This window comes from Sorex araneus, chromosome 1 (genome assembly GCF_027595985.1).
Source record: "Sorex araneus isolate mSorAra2 chromosome 1, mSorAra2.pri, whole genome shotgun sequence".
NCBI lineage: Eukaryota > Metazoa > Chordata > Mammalia > Eulipotyphla > Soricidae > Sorex > Sorex araneus.
Window position 1 is genome coordinate 402660096 of NC_073302.1, and position 21352 is coordinate 402681447.

General features: G+C 42.9%; 1 protein-coding gene and 1 pseudogene across 5 annotated transcripts in view; one reads left to right on the forward strand and one right to left on the reverse strand.

Annotated features, from left to right (window-relative positions):
- Positions 1-76: 76 nt before the first annotated feature.
- The window catches only part of NAPEPLD (N-acyl phosphatidylethanolamine phospholipase D), a 40653-nt gene continuing 19377 nt past the window's right edge, over positions 77-21352 (reverse strand). For all 5 annotated transcript variants that reach the window (XM_055131170.1, XM_055131190.1, XM_055131197.1 and 2 more), the window contains 4 exons: positions 18260-18569; positions 12374-13020; positions 4216-4330; positions 77-3200 (listed from right to left, as the gene is read on the reverse strand). In XM_055131170.1, the coding sequence (XP_054987145.1) occupies positions 3078-3200; positions 4216-4330; positions 12374-13020; positions 18260-18569 (1195 nt within the window). In that variant the 3' untranslated portion in view covers positions 77-3077. The remainder of the gene's footprint in view (positions 3201-4215; positions 4331-12373; positions 13021-18259; positions 18570-21352) is intronic.
- LOC105943382 (serine/threonine-protein kinase Nek4-like) lies at positions 6454-8704 on the forward strand (annotated as a pseudogene).

Here is a 21352-nt window from a genome sequence, read left to right on the forward strand (position 1 = left end):
TTTTGTTGTTTAAATTTTGTACTCTGATCAAAAGCTTTCTAACTTTTTTTAAATAAAGAAAAAAATGACAAGGCTGTACTCTTAATTTACAGTACTTTATTTTCATTCATGTGACCAAAATCACAATGCATGAAAAAATTTAGCTATTTTTTTATTCCACATAAGCTCCTAGTACAATTTATAATTTAAATTCAGCCAAGCTTTATAATATTTGGGTTCATAATTACCACCATGCTTAGAATAAAATAATACACAAGCAGAAGCTTTCCTATTCATGTATTTAAGGCAAGGCTTTAAGAATAAATTTCATCTACAAATGAATTTCCATAGGAAGTCCAAATTCTCAAACAGAAAAATGCATATTCTAAGGGTGATCCCGATCACATTTCATCAAACTTGAAAGAAATGTCTATACATTAGAAAAAGGACTGCAATATGGAAGAGCTCAATTGGCTATTGCAGTAATGTAAATTACATCTGTTTATCAGTGATGCAAACATAAGTATTCCCTGAAAGGCACATTTCTATATAACATTTTTTTAACCTACCTCACTTAATGAAAAGATATATTCAAACAGTGCACATTCAAAACCAATATTTGGTTTCAGTGTACTTTAGCAGCAATGGATTCTAAAACTGTCTCTTTTTCTATCAGTTTGAATAAATAATCTTGTTTCCTGGAGATCAGATGAAATGTCAGGATGCTAGAGAAAAGAAAATTTTCACTACCCAGAACGAATTCCATCTTGATGCTGCAAGGATAGATTTTTCACTGTGTAGCTCATGGCACATCTTGTCTTTCAATAGGTATAAATTCTCGTTGCTGAGACAGGTGAAATTAAGTGAAGGAGAATGTAATTTAAAGTGCTTAGAGACCTCTTGTTCAAAAGTATATGTGAATACAAGAATAATATTCAGGCCATTCATGGAGAAGAAATAATTAAATAAGATACACTTGACTTGCTTCATAAAGCAGAGGTAAGGAAGACTTTTCAATCTGGCATGCAACAGCAAGAAAGATAACCACAGAAGCAGTGGCTAATATTAGGTCAGGAAATACCTCAGAATTAATTCTCCATAAACCAGACATCTTGATTCATGTCTGCTGCTAAAGAGTCCTCTGGAGTAAAAAAGAATATATGCTATTTAAATCATTCCTGAAAGTCTGTTTCATAAGGGGAAAAAATCTGTACTTTTATTGCCCCCAAATCACATAACCACATTGTTTTTGTGTCTGTGTCTGTGTGTGCATGCGTGCGTGGAACATACACATATCCCTTTAACTGATATACATTGATGCAGATAAAGGTCTTGATAAAGAATACAATAAAGGCTATTGTGTTCCAAATTTACAAAATGAATGAGATGAAAGGGTGTTTATAATATACTTAGATCTGCAACAGGAATAATATATTGTCAGATACATTAGCCTATTATCAGCTTTCAAATATGCCTATCTCTATTAGGCAGTGATATTTTAAATCATTTTTTCATTTACATTTCCAACGTGGTTTTTGAGTTGTTTGTTTGTTTTAATCACACCTTCACATGTTCTGGAGGTAGGTCAAAATAATCCTCTTGTTGCTCATGAGGAAAATGAGGCACATTTCAGGGTGCAGAAAAAAATTCATGGTTTGAAAGCAGGATTAAAATCCAGGTTAAGTAGCTAAAATATCACATGCATACATAGATGCAAATCAAGGTATAGAACTCTGTCTGGGTAGCATTAGGTATAGAAAACCTGCTTTAAATCTTTTATATGAATAAAGTTCATTTCACTAAGACTGATTAGGAATATAGATGGGCCTCTCTGTAGCCAATCTGCTCTCACGTCAAAGGAAGGTTCAGTGTGGCTGTGAGCTGGGTGCCTGTAAAGGAATAGCACTCGAGGAAGCGGATTCCCAGAATCGTCGTCATACCACGCTGGCAATCCACAATGGCTTAGTTAATAAAAGCAGAATTTTGCCTATTAAGTATTGGAACAAATAGATGGAAAATATGAATCTGTAAAACAACGTACTTGTAAACGTATGTGTTTACATATGTGTAAAAATGGTTTTTTGGTTTATATTTTTGGTTATTAGGACGGGGGTTTTGTGGAAAGAGGAGTTTGGGGGCACATCCAGAGGTGCTCTGGGCTTACTCCTACACTCAGCTGTTACTCCTGGCAGTGCTCAGATGACCATATGGGATGCCGGGAATCAAATTCCGGTCAATGGGTAGGATGCAAGACAAAACACCCTACACACTGTACTCTCTGGTCCCATACTGATGTATTTAGAGTTAAAGCTAAGAAATGAGGGGTAAAAATGGATGTAGAGAGAGAAAACAAGGAATGGACAGAAGAAAACTGAATTCAAAGTACCTAGTCTATTACTTTAAGGTCTACATTTATCATTTCACAGTTGTATTTGTGCTCAGCAAACCAAATTTTTAGATTAAAAACAGAAAAAAATCATTCTTAAGACCACATTCTTTCCCTTTCTCAGCCCAACCCAGTGCTTTTTATTTGGAGCTTGTAAATAGGAAACAATACATTGCACCCTTTGCTTTTAAAAATGTCTTTAAAAATGGTAACTTTGCCCAAACTCTTATTTTCAATATGCTTACAAAAATTACTTTAGTTGGCATGTAAGCTAATTTTGACAGAGCAAGAACCATTATCATTTAATGTGAATATAAGAAATATATTCCTATGCAGGCTTTGAAAAACTCTAGAAAGGTAGGCAGTCTTACTCATTTTGTAGAAAGACCTTAGAAATAGAAGAAATGAGACTTTACATCAGTTTTTCACAGCCTAAAATTCTATCCCCTTAAGTATGTTAGTAAAAACAAATTCTACTGCAGTGTTCTACCACTGAGACAAAACTTGAAATCCACATTTGCTAATTCATTATTTAAATGACCCATCCCTGGATTCTGTTTTTATGAACTGACAATCATATTAGAAAGTTATAAATAAAACACAAACTTGCAGTTGTTCCACAAGTAAAACTTCATAATATTCTTGAATTTCTAAGTCTTCTCAATTGCATATCAGGTGATGCCTTTTTCATTAAAAGCTCATGTGCTGATATTTAATCAAAGGTTCCGGTATTTAAGTGTCTTGATTCTCCATGCTTCAAAACAAAAAAATCTTCAGGATTAAGTTCATATCTTTCTAGAGCCTCATTTAGTTTCACAGGAGGTTCTAAGTAATACTGGAAAAGGAGAGAAGAAAATAATGAAAAAAATTAAACGTGTAATTAGGGAACATTTTTCTAAGATAAACTAAAATAAGCAACATTTTCTAGCTTTATTAACTATATTTCATGTGAATTTTGATGTTAAAGTGTCTTTGAGTTCCGCCACAGGTCAATTCTTGACAATTGTTGCTTTCTAGAATATAATCCTAGGATTAGGCAAGAAACCCCTCTGAGCAATAGCTGTTACATAGTGCAAGCATTTTCGCTGCAAAGGGAGAGAAAATGCTCAGAACCATGGGCCCAAACAACTATGTCTAAAGCAATCCAGTAGAGGCTGGAGAGATAGTACAGCAAGTAGGGCACTTGCCTTGCGCGTGGCCAACCCAGATTCGATCCCCAGCACCCTATATACTGTGTACTGCCAGGAATGATTACTGGGTGCAGAACCAAAAGGAGGGTGGAGCGATAGCACAGCGGGTAGGGCATTTGCCTTGCATGCGGCCGACCCGGGTTCGATTCCCAGCATCCCATATGGTCCCCCAAGCACCGCCAGGAGTAATTCCTGAGTGCAGAGCCAGGAGTGAGCCCTGAGCATCACTGGGTGTGACCCAAAAAGCAAAAAAAAAAAGAACCAAAAGGAATCCCAGATGTGCCCCCCACCACGCACACACACTCCTGCAAAAAAAAAAAAAAGTACTTCATCTTTTAACCCTCGTTTTAGCACTCTTAAATCTACTATAATAGAAGCCTATTTCCTCAGACTACACTTTTTTTGGGGGGGAGTTGCTATATAAACCCAGACGTCATTACTGACACAAATAAGCCCAAAGAACAGCACAGAGTGAGGTTTCTCCTCTCTCTTGTTTTTCTCGTTAGTATGATTTACCACCTTCACAGCAGTAGCTAATCTGATTGCAGGTTCTGCTTCCAGCTTCATCTACGAAAACACTGCCAGGAATGCCTGAATGCTTGAAATCTTAACACGGGTCAACACAGAACCAAGGTTAAGTTTTGTCATAATCAAACTCACCTCATTGGCTAAGGCAAATGTTCCCCAATGAATTGCCACTGATTTCTTTGTTTGAACATCGATATGAATCCTTACTGCTTCATCTGGGTCTACATGCTGGTATTTCATAAACCACCTGATGGAATACAGCAATTTATTAACTCTGACTTTTGAAATAAGTCCTAACTCCTCATTACTGCTTCTCTCATCAACATTTAAGACTACACAGGAATTAGTCACTTAGCAAATCTGTCTCCCTCGAGGCGACTTGTAGAATGACATTACTTTGTCCTCTCCCTCCTTGCCATGAGTAGCTTGTCCCAGTTTTTCCCGAAGTTTAGGCTTACCCCAGTCACACCCATCAAGGTGTTCCCGTATCTCTCCCATCCCTTTGTTTAGCTATAATCACTTCTCCATGCTCTCTTCCCCAAAAGAGTTAATCCTCAGCTTTCCCGTAATCTGACTCTGCTCATTTGTAAGGTCAGACCTTCCTAGGACACTGAATATTATAACATTGCCTTTCTCTCCTCTTTATGCCTTTGAATAATTTACTTTAAAGCAATGTCCTTTTTGTATGGACACGAGAAGACAGTATTATGCTTTTGTAACTTGGGACTTAATTGGCTTCGAATATTATTCCCTACCAGGCATCTGCTTTCTCCACTTAAGCCTCAGTTGCCCTCAGTTCCTAGCACCCCAAAAGCAGGGTCCCAACAAGGGACGGGACGGATCCAGGGCAAGCGGTGAGTTATATGCTACCCTGGTATCAAGATGGGACTGGCCAAAGTGCCTAATGCTTAACTATAAGTTAAGAGCTTGATCATACGCAAATGCTGTCATGATCCAAAAGTAATGATAAGACTAGGACCCTGCTAGGGATAGGAAAGACTGATCTGGCCTGAGCACTGTAGTCTGAGATTGAGATGGCCCCAGAAGAGCAATTCCATAAGCTTTAATGCATCTCTTATTGTGTCCATACAAAATGATTAATATTATGAATTCTTATATGTTTGCTGGCTGAGGAGAACAGAAACACACTCATGGGACTACGCCGTTGGGTGGATCCTCCTGCTGAAAGAGAATTAAGTCCTAGGAGAAGCATCCCCTGAGGGAAAAGAACCTTACCGTATTGATGGTGACCACACCTATGTGTACGCCCCAACCCCCCCTTGTGCTGGGGAGATTTAACTAGGCTGTAAGAGTGGGTTGGGGACAGATCCAGAGATCCAGAGAGAGATTGAGAGCCAGGAGAGAAGCAGAGAGAGAGAATGAAATAAACTGATCGAGCAACCAGTTTGTCCTTCTTCCTTCCGTCGCTTGTCCTTGACCGACAGCACACACAGTGGATCCGGGGCACCAAACACTGGCGGTGAGACAGAGCCACCCAGAGAGCCCGCGAGTGCGCGCGCGCGCGCCCCTTGGCAAGCTTTAGTTTTTTACAGCGACTTTTCTTTTCTTTTTTTTTTGTTTTTTGGGTCACACCCGGCAATGCACAGGGGTTATCCCTGGCTCATGCACTCAGGAATTAACTCCTGGCGGTGCTCAGGGGACCATATGGGACGCTGTGAATTGAACCCGGGTCGGCCGCGTGCAAGGCAAAAGCCCTACCCGCTGTGCTATTGCTCTAGCCCCGCGAGTTGACTTTTCTGCAGGAAAAAAATGAAGGAAAAATTCTTGTACAAACTACTTAATAATAGTTAACTCAAGCAAAATTCCCCCTCTGAATATTAAGATTTCATTTCATGTGCATTTTTATTTTAGTTTAATAAGCAGAAACCTTGGAATCCTGGTATGAATCAAAGATACTGGATAATGGGAGGTTGGAGAAATAGCTCAGGCCAGAAGCATGAGCAAGGCCCTGAGTGTGATCCCCAGCATCCACGTGGCCCACTGAGCAACATAGGTGTGGCCCTGCTGCCCTCAGCACCAGTGGTCCTGAGCAATACCACAGCATCAACTTCCAGCACTGAAGCATCTGGTCTGGTCAGCAGAGCATCCTTGGGAGTGGCCTTAAGGTATGCTAAAGAAATTGAATAATGGGGAGAGAACTAGAAACTAAAGCTCCAATGAAAAAAGAACCAGAATAACTTTCTGAAAAGATTTTTTCACTTGCTAAAGTAGAAAACAAAGAATGTATATATTTAAAGATCAGGGATGGCTGCGGCTTGGGCTCTCAAGCTTGCCGCCTATGTAGCCGCCCGCTGGGCCGCCTCTCGGACATGAGCGGGGCCTCCCGCTGCTCTTTCCGCCACCGGGAACATGCCCCTGGCCACCTACTGCTACCTGCAGCCCGTGGGCAGGGGCAGCTACGGGGAAGTGACGCTCGTAAGGCACCAGCGGGACGGCAGGCAGTATGTCATCAAAAAACTGAACCTCCGAAATGCGTCCAGCCCAGAGAGGCGAGCTGCAGAGCAAGAAACCCAGCTCTTGTCGCAGCTGAAACACCCAAACATTGTGACCTGCAAAAGGAATCTCTGGAGGGCGGGGACGGTCTGCTGAACATTATCATGGGCGTCTGTGAAGGAGGCAATCTGTACAGAAAGCTCAAGGAGCAGAAGGGGCGGCTCCTACCCGAGAGTTGGGTGGTGGAGTGGTTTGTTCTGATCGCGATGGCGCTGCAGTATTTACACGAAAAACACATCCTTCACCGAGATCTCAAGACTCAAAATGTCTTCCTAACCAGAACAAACATCATCAAAGTGGGGGACCTAGGAATCGCCCACATGTTAGAGAACCAGTGTGACATGGCTCAGACCCTCATTGGCACACCCTACTATATGAGCCCCGAGCTGTTCTCCAACAAGCCCTACAACTGTAAGTCCAATGTTTGGGCTCTAGGGTGCTGTGTTTATGAAATGGCCACTCTGAAGCAAGCTTTCAATGCAAAAGATATGAATTCTTTAGTTTACCGAATTATTGAAGGAAAGCTGCCACCTATGCCGGAAGATTATAGCCCAGAGCTGGCAGAACTGATAAGGTCAATGCTGAGCAAAAAGCCTGAAGAGAGACTGTGCGCAGCATCCTGAGGCAGCCGTACATAAAGCGCCAAATAGTCTTGTTCTTGGAGGCCACAAAGGCAAAAAGTCCAAAAATAATATTAAAAACGGTGACTCTAAATCCAAGCCTGTTGCTACAGTGGTTTCTGGAAAGGCTGGCTCAAACCATGAAGCAGTTCCCTCCCGACAGTGTGCGTTCGAGGGCTCCAAGACATATATGGTGGCTGAAGACCGATGTTTGTCCCAGGAGAAACCCATAGCACTTGGGCCCTTGAAGACACCTGCAAATATGAGAGACCCCACGTGCAAAGCAGACCTGAGCAGCACTGCAGAATCCCTGGCCACAATCAGCAGGGTGGATATTGACCTTCTACCTGCAGAGAGGGACGACTCGGGGAGCAAAGTGGCTCACGAGAGTCAGCCAAGAGGCACAGAGGCTGCGAATGAGCTAGAAAGTAAACGCACTCTCTCAAATGAAGGAGAAGCTTCAGGATGACACAGCGCTCAGCCCTCAGCCTGGGGCCCTCACTCCCACATGCTCCTCTGATGATGTCGCTGGGGAAAGGAATGTTCCAGTGAAGGCTCTGTAGCCCCTAAACACAAACCAAAAGCCGAAGGACCAGCGACGGCAGAGGAAACAAGAACAGACAGAGCAATGTGGGGAAAAGAGTTCCAAGAGGCTCTTCCTCGACATTTGCCTCTCTTCCTACTGCTGGAAAAGTGGATGTGTCGCCAGCACAAACGAATGCTGAAAAGCAGAGCACGGTGGTCTCTGACCCTGTGAGCAGTTCTAGGGGCACAGAGATCTTATCCTCAAAGGACCGACCGTTATCAGCAAGAGAGAGAAGGCGGCTGAAGCAGTCACAAGAAGAAACGCAGGCCCTTCCATGAGGAGAGCTTCTGAGTGCAGCAGGGTCAGGGAACCCACGAGAGGAAGGAGAGCCCAGGCCTTCCCCGTGTCTGACTTCTGACTCCGGTGCTGCTCAGGAAAGGAAGCTGCCCCATGGTCTCTCTGAGGATGAGTTAAGTTCTTCTACCACTTCAACTGATAAATCAGATGGGGATTCCAGGGAAGGGAAAGGTCATACAAATGAACTGAGTGACTTGGTACAGATGATGACTCAAACCCTAAAACTGGATTCTAAAGAGAGCTGTGAAGATCTGCCAATACCAGATCCAGTGTCAGAATTTAAATACTTCATCGCAAGTATCGGGACATGCTGATACTTCATGGTAAAGTTGCAGAGGAGGCGGAGGACCTCGCTTTGTTTTAAAGGGCTACCTTCAGCTATCGTGCCCATTTCTGAAAAGATCCGAAAAATAGTTGAAGTCTTGAGAGCTGATGTAATCTAGGGCCTGAGGATTCAGCTCTTGGGGCAGGTGTGCGATCTTTTGGAAGAGGAGAATGAACTGGAGAGGGAGGCACGTTTACGGGAGCATATGGATGAAAAGTATACAACTTACAGTGTGAAAACAAGCTGAAATTTAGTGTGAAAGCCAGTTGCAATTTTTTGAAGAAAATGTGAATTTTTGACAATTTATTCTAATTTGCTGCCAGAACTAAAGACCTATTTTCAAATGTTTTTGGCTTAAACAAAAACAGACCCAGAACAATACCTGGAGGCCAGCCATTCACCATGCTCTATCTCTGGGACTTTTTTACCAGAAAAAAATTAGAGCAAACAGAGTAACATGAAGAAAACTCACTGAAAAAAAAAAAACAAAAAAAACATTTAGCAGTCTTACTCACTGTATAAGGAAAAGGTCTGTTATAAGACTTTTTTTTTTTTGGTTTACTGTTTACTGAGCCTTAAACACCAACTTAGTTTTTTTTTTTAATAACTTTAATAAAAAAAAACTTGATTTTTTTTAATGCTATGTAGTTTGAATCCAGGACTATAAAATAATTGTTTGGAAGTTTTTATATACTATAGTGATAAAGGCAATAGGAAAAATAAATGTTGCCAGTGATACTTTTTGTAAATAACCTTAGGTAGTAATTATACATTATTTTTTTTAAAAAGCCAATTCATGATTCTCTAAGTATATTTAGAGACTAAAATTGTACCTAGTAACTGAATTCCTTTTATACATATTGATATAAATGTAACATTTTGTTTCCATATATGAACCTCATTTGGCGAATGCAAGAATTGAAACAAACAAAAAAAGATCATTGGAAAAAAATCAAGGATTTTATTTGAATCAAAGAACTACATAGGGAGGATGCATGGGTTGGCAGCAGGGGGCAGATAAGGGAACTGATTCTAGAGAGAAGGCAGAAACATTCAAAGGGGCAGCTGGATGCCTTTGGACAAGCAGGTGGGAAGGCATCGGGCCAAGGTCTGAACCCCAGCTCCACTGATGCCGGGAAATGGCTATGGAAAGTCCTTCAAACTGTTTATTAAACAAAAAGTATGCCCACTCCGGAAGGGGTAGGAAAGGCTAAACAAGACATCGATACAACACCTGCTCTGTAGAATTCTCCCCAGAGTCTAGCAGCAGGACCAGAATCTGAAAAGGGGAAAGTGGGGGCTGGAGCGATAGCACAGCAGGTAGGTCGTTTGCTTTGCATGTGGCCAACCCGGGTTCGATCCCTGGCATCCCATATGGTCCCCCAAGCACTGCCAGGAGTAATTCCTGAGTGCAGAGCCAGGAGTAACCCCTGAGCATCGCTGGGTGTGACCAAAAAAAAAAAAAAAAGGTGAAAAGGGGAAAGTTTATTCTGATATGAGATGGCTACAAAGCAAATCCTTTGCTTTCCAAGAGTGAAACAGCATCACCTTCACATTAATAACTGTCCTGGTTGCCGACTGCCACTAACTTTCATAGGAAATGACCATACAGGTGCCTCCGTACATTCTGCAGCCTGTCATGGAAAAGTCCATCCATCTGCTGCAGCTGAGGGCTGCTGTTTACTATCAAGGCTGCCAGGCCTCGTGGGAGCCCAGAAACAAGGCCACTGTGTCCTCCCGGCCATCAGATAAGCGTTCTGCTGCCGAGGCTCCCCCATGCAGGAGGGCAAGAGGAGGGCAGTTTTAGTGCGGCCGTGGATTAAAACCAAAATCCAACCTCAGACCACATATCAAAGTGAGAGCCACAATTCTTTTTTTTTTTTTTCCACCCTCAAGGCTACCTGAAATTCAAAACTTAACATCCCAACTGATTTGGACTAGATACCTGGGGACAGAGAATCCCCAAACTAAGCAAGAATGACCCCAAACATATTCTTGAAAGTCATCTAGATGAAGCCAGCTTATATTCATAACGTGTTCTACAACTCTGTTGATAAATGATCTTCTTTTTTTTTTTTTAATTGACTCTATAGACGATCTTCTCTCTAAGATTCTGACTGCTGGCCCAGAGATATGAATGGTATAGTGAAGGCAACATAATTTAATGTTTGTAGAGCTAATACCATACTCCTATCCTCCAGTCTTAGAAATAAGACAGCTGCAATGCAAGCAGGAGGGGAGAATTCAGTAAACAAATTTGTGATGTCACTATCACACCGATGACAAACTGATACAACATATAAAATAGCTATAAGGACATATAATAGGGGTCGGAGTGACAGTACAATGGGTAAGGCACTTGCCTTACACGCAGACTATCTGGGTTTGACCCGCAGCACCCCAGAAGGTCCCCCAAGCCCACTAGGAGTGATCCCCGAGTGCAGAGCCAGGCATAAGCCCTGAGCACCGCCAGGTGTGGTCCATAAACCAAAGGGGAAAAAAAGGGGTAAGACATGTGATAGATATTCTTCAGGAACAGTGAGTAAAGATCAACACTATATGAACCGGACTTGGGAACAGTCTCGCTGAAATTCTGAGAGGTCTCATTAAAAGTCAGAATTAGGGGGCTGGAGCGATAGCACAGCGGGTAGGGCGTTTGCCTTGCACGCGGCCGACCCGGGTTCTAATCCCAGCATCCCATATGGTCCCCTGAGCACCGCCAGGGGTAATTCCTGAGTGAAGAGCCAGGAGTAACCCCTGTGCATCGCTGGGTGTGACCCAAAAAAAAAAAAAAGTCAGAATTAGTAGAAAAGTCACATTTAGATTTTAATATTTACTTATAATAAGTTTTTAAAAATATTTAGCCCCTACAAAAGGACAGGAGAAAGCAAAAGGGAGAAATAAAAATTCAGGCAGGTAAGAAACGGACGAGGAGGAGGCCATGGCTCAGAGGGCTGGGGTGCACGCTCTGCCTGTGAGAAGCCCGAGTTAGATCCCCAGCACCTCTGTTCCTCCACAAAGGCCCCAGAGCACCAATCAGATTCTCTCAATTCATCAAGGAATTAGTCAAACACGCATTCCTCTGCTTTGGGATTGCCTAAAGAAAAGGCAAGGCTGTATCCCAATTCTGCACGCACCTTTGAATGCTTATTTTTGAAAATCGGTCCCTTGCTACTTATCAGCATTATTTTCTTCTGCATATATTAACTAGGGATCACTGGTACCTCAATTTTTTTGAATCACTTCTCTTTCCCTTAAGTAGACAGTATTAAGAACCACACAGGCAGTGACTAGATCTGCTACATCCTGGAATGAAAGCGTGAGTGTACTCAAAGATTGTAGAGCCACTGGTGAGAGATGCGAGAATAACTTCCATGTTGACTGAAACCAGGCCCTCACCTGGGCTAATGCCTTGTTTAGGTCAAGGACTGAAAAACGGCAAAAGAGATTGTCCTCCATGTGATAGGAAAATCAAGATTGAGGTCTGGTTGATCAGTTTAACTCTAAACAGAATGATGTAGGAGCCAGAAAGATAACTAAGCAGGTAGGGCGCTTGTCTTGCACAAGGCTGACCTAGGTTCAATCCCCAGCATCCCATGTGGTCACCAAACACTACCGGGAGTAATTCCTGAGGCCAGGAATAACCCTGCGCTCCATCAGGTATGGCCCAAAACACAAAAGAAAGAATGACATGGTACTTTTTGCTAATAATAATTATTTATACTCGGGTCTTTTTTCCCCCTTGGTAATATCATTTTTAATTTCCAATCATTTTGTATTTAACTATTTTACATGAGATAATATATTTTTGGCAAAATTAACTGAATCTGACCCACCAAATCCTAACAGATAACATAATCCACCAGTAAAATCACAAATTCTGCAGTATCACAAATTCTAAGTACTTAAGCTAAGCAACTATGCAGCTTTCTTTGGGGGTCTACATACCTGGGCGCATAAGCTCCAATGGGAATAGCAGCCAAGTCAAAAGGTCCAAATCTTTTCCCGATCTCTTCAAAAACAGAGCAATACCCAGTGTCGCCTGCAAAAAAAAATCGATTCCAAGGCCCCAAAACAGACCAGCTGCCCCACAGGACCTTGTTGTCATCCATCAGAGTCCTTTTGCACCAGTGCTGGGAAGGAGTAAAGACAAAGGTGACCGCATCGTGTCCAGGGACACAATTCTCCTCCCACCAGTCCAGCTCGATCACATTCTCACAACCACATTTTTGCATCCAGTCCAGGAGACCCAAAGGCACGAACCATCTCAAGTCATTCCCGAACCGCTCGTTCAGAGCGACGACAGAGTTATAGTCCAGGTGGTCGTAGTGGTTGTGACTGATGAGGACGGCGTCTATCGGGGGGAGCTCGCTGACGGAGCACGGGGGAGGTCGGAAACGCTTGGGGCCCATGAACTGCCACGGAGAAGCCCGGGTGCTAAAGATGGGATCCGTGAGGAATGTGAGCTCGTCCATCTCCACCATCACTGTGGCATGGCCCAGCCAGGTGACGCGTAAGCCCTCTTCCTTCACTCGGGCCTCTGTGGGGGCGCTGACGAAATAGGGCTTGAGGACGGGCAGCTCTTTATCAAGTTCCTGGTGAAGAAATAAGAGCAATTATTGGTGGCTGAGGGGATTAAGTCGTCACAAACCTACTCTGATCCAAATTCTACAGAGAAGGGCAATTTGCTACTTTATCTTTTCTTTTTCTCTAGAAAATGCAGACTTCTCTATAATCATGCCAGTCCACCGACAGGAAACCCTATGGGTCCCAAATGGAATAGACACAAAGAAATTTAAGTTTTAAATACTAAGTGATGCTGAATTTATTAGCCTCTTAAAAAATTGATTTTTATCTTATTTCTTGGGATGGGGGAGAGGAGCCCAAAGCTGAAGACCACCAAAACTATACCCAGAAGTGCTCCAGGGACAATGTGATGCCATGGACTGAAGCCACGGCCTTGCACGCGCAGGGCATATGTACCACCACTGGAGCCTCATCCCAGCCTAGTGAGTCTACCCTGTATCTGTGGGTTACACGAGAGCAACAAGAAGCTGTGTTTGGGGGGAAGGGACGGTCACTGTCCTGGCTACTTTTTATTGTTGTGGGTGTTGTTTGGGAGCCACAGACACCTGTGCTCAGGGCTTACTCCAAGTTCAGTGCTCAGGGGACTATATGGGATTCAAGATTCTGCGGATCAAACTCTGGTTGGTCATGTGCAAGGAAAACGCACTTCCTGCTGTACTATCATCTGACCCCTAGCCTGGCCAAGCCAGGAGGAGCTCCCGAGCAACACTGGGTGTGACACAAAACAAAAAACAAACCAAAATTCCACATGGGGCACTTCTCAAGAAATTAAGGAGGAGCTGGAGTGACAGTACAGTGGGTATAAACTATCTGCCATGTGCTGGCCTATTTGTAAGTGCATCATAATAATGTTTATGAATTATCTAATATTTAAATACTTCACTATAGTACAAAATAACATTACCAGCTAACACTTATGACAGCTGTGTGACAATACTGTTTTATAAGAATGTTTTAACTAGTACCAACTACAACCCTATAGTTTGGTATTATTAACCACCTCCATTCTACAAGTGACAAAACAAAGAATTCAAAAAATTAATATTCGGGGCCAAAACAATAGTCCAGCAGTATAGCACATGCCTTGCACACGGCCAACGTGGGTACAATCCCAGCACAAATGATCCCTTGTATCCTGGCATCCCACGTGGTCCTCCAAGAACAACCAGGCATAATCCCTGAGCACATAACCATGCATAAGCTCTGAGCATTTGTTTGTTTTTGTTTTTGTGGCCCAAAAAACAAAAACAAAATATCTGTAGCAAACCATCCTCCAGAAGTTGAACAACTAGAATGACTTGCCAAGTCTGAGGAGAATGAACCCTTTATCAGAGCACCGCCTCAGCCTCCACTGACTTCCAAAGAATGGGTAAAGTGCTGAGAGAAGCCAGTCAGAGAGGATCACCAAGTCTGGTGTTTATCAACCATCAAGGATAGGGAAATCCATAGAATGAAATAGACTGGTGACCTCCAGGGGCTGGAGAAAGGCAAGAGAATTGGGAGGGGGAAGGGGAAGGGGATAATGGATAAAGATACCCATGCTTCTTTTGGGGGAACAATAAAAATGTATTAGAGCATGGTGATAAACTGTTCTGTGAATGTGCTGAAAACCATGATAGTATGAATTCGTGTGTGTGTGTGTGTGTGTGTGTCTGTGTTGTGTATGTTGTGTGTGTATGATACCCAGCAATGCACAGGAGTTACTCCTGGCTGTGCTCGGGGGACCATATGGGATGCTGGGAATCAAACCCGGGTCAGCCGCGTGCAAGTAAAATGCCCTACTCACTGTACTATCACTTCAGCCCTAATAGTATGAATTCTTTATCAATAAACCTGTTTTCAAAAAGGCAATACACTGGGCTTGCAGACATGGCTTGGTGGTAGGGCCTGTGCCTTGTATATCTCATGAGGTCACAGGTTAATCCCCAGCATCACCCACATTGCTGAGTGTGATCCCCACAAACAACATAATCCCCAGCAAGCACCATAACCAAGTCTGGAACCTACAAACATCACCTCCAACACCTTTTTTTTTTTTTTTTGATTCGAAGCACTGAATCAAGCAGTCACTTTTTCCTTTTTCATTTTTCCTTCATGCCATATTGTTCGCTACCTCTCACACAAAGGTAGTTAGTTGGCACGGTAGGTAGTTAACACGGTGAGCTGGCACTGCTATTTGTGTTCATCAAAGCATATTCAAGTGAGTCGCCCGTGGTTTGCACCAGCACAGATGCGTTTAAGAGTTTTATTTCCAGGCTAAGGGCCTCCATTAAACTTAAATGAAATCTAAAACTGAGATCCCCAAAAGAAAAATGATTTTTTAAAAAATTTTTACTTTCTGTCACCAGAGACAGAAGAAGCAAAAGTTGGATGCAAGCAGGAGATTCTTTTCTAAGCTGAGGACACCAAGCCCTCACTTGGCCTTTTCCTGAGAAGCTCAAGATTTTTCTTGTTCCTTCAGTCTTTCTTAAAAATACAAATGGGCCTCTCCCTGCCTCGACAATGTCCCGAGTTGCCACCCATGAACGACTCCTGGTTCCTGAACGGCCATCATCCCAGAGGCACACAGACCAATCTCGGAACACAGCGGCTTTTGGCAGAAATGTATCTAGACTAAGCATTAAACTACGGCAATGTGCCACCCCAGATGGGGAAAGGTGTTTGTCCCTTCCACCTTTTCTCCCTGGCGGCATAGTGGCCGCCACCTTTTAAGAGCCTATTGGACTGCCAGGTATGAGACTGCAGTGACATGACACGAGGGGCCTCAAGGAATGGGGGGGTTGGAACCTGCCCCTCTCCCCACCCCGACGAGGCCCAAAGTTGCCGCCCATGAATGGCTCCTGACTCTGATGGCCATGGTCCCAGAGGCACACAAACCAATCTCGGAACTCAGCAGCTTTTGGCAGAAATCCCTCCAGACTTATTACTAAAATATAAAAAATCCAAAATGCTCTTCATATAAGCAATAGAAAAGAAATTATCTAATGATACTATTTCGACAGGTCTGAATGTTGGGGAAAATTCCAAATAATAATGGTGGATCTTTAGTTGAAATATTGAATGTGATCACAGCAAAGAAAGAGTAAGGTGGAAATCATCACCACGTAGGTGGGGGCAGGGGTGGGACGGGGGGTATACTGGGGCTCTTGGTGGAGGAGGGTATGCACTGGTGAGGGGATGGGTGTTTGATCATTGTATGACTGAGAGTTAGACTGGAAAGTTTTGTAACTGTTCTTATGGTGATTCAATAAAAAATAAATAAATAAATAAAATAGAAAAAAATACAAATGGGAAAACACACACGTCCAGAATGAATAGTACATGTTGATATTTTACTTCTCCTGGTAAAGAGAGAAATAATACTAACTCTTTGCCCTAGTGCTTCCTATACATCATGTTATCTTACTCTACATGTTATCTTACTCTGTGACACAGATGTTACTGCCATTTGACAGATAATCAGTCCAGGGTAGAGGGGAGAAAACTTTCCAGAGCCTTATTACAGCAAGGAGGTCTCAGAAGTGAACTCCTGAGAGGGTCCTCTGAAGTCCTTTCTTTTGGCTAAGCTATAAACCAGTGAAACCCAAATTCCTGTTAATGGATTTGTGTCCAGTGTGTTGAGTGAGTTCAAAGTGAAAAATCTGATGCAAATTGGTTGCAATCCTATTATCTGGGGGCTGGGGATGTAGCTCAGTAGCTGAGCACATGCTTTTCTGTATAAGGTTCTGGATTCAAACTCCAGTACTAAGGGGGAAAAAAATACCTGAAAATACATTTTTTTTCACTACCTCAGGAAGCTTTAATAACTATACTTTGCAATGTCAATGTTCACTAGAAAACTACATTTTTCTTTTTCATGCTTAACCTTTTCCTTGATTACATAATGCCCATCATAAAATATTTTTGAAACACGCAAAAAGTTAAGAGCCATGCAGAGCCAGGGAGGTAGCTCGGGGTGCGAGTCTGGCACACGCCAGGTCCTGAGTGTGATCCCAGCGCTGCCTGGCCTCTCATCATCAGCCCAGGGCTGGCTGCGTACACACACAAGTGTTTAAGCCCTGTGCACTCTCTCCAGCCCTAACATTGGTTTTTAAGTGGTGCACACTGAGAAAGGGAGAGAGCCTTTGAGGCTTTCTTTAGCTGATCTCCCCCAGGCTGGGGAGACAGCTTCTGGTTCTAGTCTTATTTCCAGCACCACATGTGCCCCAGCTCTGCTGGCAAATGCCCTGCTGGCCCCCAGCACCATGGCAGCACTGGGCTGGCAGGCCCGACACTGGCTTCAGAAACCCCATTTCTCGAGCATCTCCAAAGCACTAGAGTGCTGTCTTTTGGTCTTCAAAATAAAACAAAACTACAGATGCCTCTGCATTTTTAGAAGCACAAACACCAGGAAGCCATCCGACCCCTCGCAGCCTCTTCCCCTCACCTTCTCTCTTCACAGTGAGTCCATAGTTCTCTTCCCATGGGGTTTCTCGAGAACCAAGGGAAAAAAAAAAAGGAAGGAAAATGTTTCTGTCCCTCCGATCTTTAAAACAGCAAACTGGGGGGGCCGAAGAGATAGCTCAACGAGCTGGGCACGTGCTCTGCAAGCAGGAGGCCCAGGTTCCACTCTTAGCACAGCATGATCGCCCAAGCATTATCCAGCTCCGTGAAGCCACCTCCCACCTAACCAGCCTGACTCACCACCTCGTTCCCGGTGCTGCCATGCTCTGCCTCCCCAGGTGGCAGCCAACTGACAGTGGCCTGTTCATTTCAGGCTTTGGCTACTAAACTTAAGAGCAAGAACACCTAGTTCACTTCACCTGTCCAGAACCAAACCCTCAGCCTTATCATAGAAAAGAGACTTGCAGGACTGGAGCAATAGCACAGCGGGTAGGGTGTTTGCCTTGCACACGGCTGACCCGGGTTCGATTCCCAGCATCCCATATGGTCCCCCGAGCACCGCCAGGAGTAATTCCTGAGTGCATGCGCCAGGAGTAACCCCTGTGCATCGCTGGGTGTGACCCAAAAAGAAAAAAAAAGAAAAAGAAAATAGACTTGACTGTCAGAATCCACATCAAAGGCAAAGAAACACACATTATGTATAAACCATAGGGCACCCATGAGGGGATATTGTCTTCCGATCCCCTCTCTTTCCCCAAAGGGGAAAATGCACTGAGTAAAGACTTGTCAGTAAATATAATGGTGATGATAATAGTAACAGGACTTGAATTCAGCTACACAGAACTCAAGATAGCCAGGCTTCACCTCTTTGGACGACGGGACACCGCTGTGGTCCTTTTCCATTATCAGCCATCTGAGAACACTTGGCAGAGAGGGACTCAGCCATGTGGGCCAAGGGTTGACAAATCTCCCGTTCTTTCCTTTCTCCGATTTAGTCACATCCTCCTCTAGTCTGTAATCCAGCTTGAAACTCTTCCTGGAGGACCTAGAAGATTCACTTCCTGCAGAATTGCGTGCGGAGTTATTTCGTTTTCTCACGGCTTCTTTAGGATACTGGCTAACTGCCATCAGGGACTGGCTGCTTTCGTTTTCATCCATGCTTTTTGGCAAAGAACTGGAGGAGATAAAAAGGTGTGAGGGTTACTAAGTTTTAACATGAAGGTGTTAAAATTTTTTTAAAAGTCACATACTATCTCAGGCAATAAAGATTTCTATAAACTATTAAAACAATTTGCCTAAACATTATGTCTATAATCAAACTTTCTTCCTATAAAATATAATTTTAGAAGGCGGCATGATGGCTTGCTATGCTAAGAAAGGGGTTTATATTACCTATTACCGTTAAACTTTGTAAAAATTCCATTCATTCTGTAGCCCAAAACAACCTAGTCCACGAGTCAGCACACAAAATTTTCTATTTCAAAGGCATCTTTTTTCCCAAAGGCATCTTATAGGATAAATTAAATCATCTTCATGAATCTGTACATTTTCATACCTGATTTTTTTTTTTTAATGAGGGAAGAATTCCCAAGTAGTGCTCAGGGGCCCAGGGGCAACTCCCAGAAATACTGTGTCTAGCTGTGAGGGTCAAATGGCTCACTGGATGGCCTAGCAATGAGGTACTGCTTAGGCCAATACCCTGCGGCAATGGGGAGTATGGAGCAATGCCAGTGATACAACTCTGAGCATGCCAGCAGGCATGCATTCCTGCCCTTTGCACTATCTCCCCAGGCCCCATAACCAGAATTTTTAAAAATTATTGTTAATAACATGTAGTAAGAGAGACTGCCTTAATTTCTTGGAAACACCGCAGTGATTTAAAGACCTTGAAGCTGAAGCAATAGTATGGTGGATAGGGTGTTTGCCTTGCATGAGGCAGACCTAAGTTCGACCCCCAGCATCCCATATGGTCCCCCATGCACCACCAGGAGGAATTCCTGAGTGCAGAGCCAGGAGTAACCGCTGAGCACTGCTGGGTGTGACCCAAAAGGCAAAAAATATATATTAAAATGTAAAGAATTTACATATAACCCCAGTAAACTTAGTCATTTTTACTTTGAAGGTAATCTCTTGCCAATGCCCAAAGCAAGTGCAATGCAATCAGACATCAGGACAAAAGATAAACAATTATTTGAGAGACATTTCAATATTGTATTTAAGTGATTAATTAACTCAGATTTAAAACTGCCAGTCAGAGCAGAATGCATCTAGCTAGGTGACCTTAGGTAAGTTTCTCAGTCTATCTGTGCCTCAATTTCCTTATCCATAAAATGGACATAATGGTACCTACTTCTGAAGGTTATTAAGATTTTTTAAAGCTCATAAGAAAAGAACTTAGGGCTGGAGCAACAGTACAGCAGGTAGGGTGTTTGCCTTACACATGTCTGATCCAAGTTCGATCCCCGTCACCCCATATGGTCCCCAAAGCCCTCTGGGAGTGATCCCTGAGTGCAGAATCAGGAGTAAACCCTGAGCACTGCCAGGTGTGGCCCAAAAAGAAAAAGATAAAAGAAAGCACTTAGAAACATGGACATGAAACTGACACGTGTAACAAATATAACACAAACATACATATAGAAGCTCAAGCCACTTCAGCTGCTGCTGCTGGCCTTAGTACTGCTACTACCTCCACCACCTAATTTCTTGCACTGAAATCCTAATTTTAAGCTCTACAGAAGTCCAAACATATAAACGAGGTAAGTAATGTCTTAAGAATAAGCACTGATCTGCTGTAAATTTCATCTCTTCCCTAATCTGTTAAGCAAACATTTGCTTTCTGTTTAGTTTCCATGCAATGTATACACATAAAACACTTCATAACCCTAAGAAAATAAGCATATGAACAAATAGCCAAATAATGTTTGGCTTCAATGGCATTTAAGAGAAAAATACTGTCCAGGAAAGAAAACAACTACAAACCCTTAAACAAGCACCATACACCAATCCAAAACTCCGTTCCCCAGCTGCCTCGAGTGAGCAGAAGGAGAAATCAAGAAAGAAAACCACAGCAAACCAAATCAGCAACTCATTCCTGCCCACTGCTGTGTGACTGGCTTGTGACTGGCTAACATGGTTTTTATTTCATCTTGGGCAAATGACTTTTCTAGTCCTCAATTTTCTCATCTATAAAATCCTAATAAGCCTGTGGGAAGTATAAAAAAATTAAATGACAGAGCCAGGAAGATGCCCAGGAGCTAGAGCACATGTTGTGCATGGGGAAACACAGGCCTTCAATCCCTGGAACTGCACAGGGTTCCAAGAGCACCTTGGCAAGAGTAGCTCTGAGCAGCACCAGCCGTGACCAAAAATAAATAAATAAATAAATAACATAATAAAATGAATTCCACTTACCAGATACAAATTCTCTTTTCCCCCTAATCCTGATAATTTGTCATATATTTAAATTCTTTACATGCTATTAGAAAACAAAGGATCTGGATGAGTATCTCAGTTCTTATGGGCTCTTCTTATCTGAGTTATAATGAATTTCTGACCCACATAATGAATTTCTAGAAAGAGTAGAAAGGAAGAACATGTAACCCTACATCAGAGCACAGATAGAAGCATACACATTTAAGTTCTTTCCCAATAAGAAAACATGTTTAAAGGATGGAAGAGCAAGCCTCATGCTACTTCTCACAATAATAAACTATAAGATACGTTCATTTGCTATATACATCTATAAACACACACACACACACACACACACACACAACACAATACATAATAAAATTCTGGCCTACTGGTTTTTATCCTTAGTTAGAGGACATGAAATAACAGAGAAAGAACATCTCTGATTCAAAACCAGGGTGGGTAAAAGAGGCAAAGGCAAAACAGGATGTTTATATAACACACAGCAGTAATGTCTCCGGGAAATGAGAAGATTTGGGACCGAAG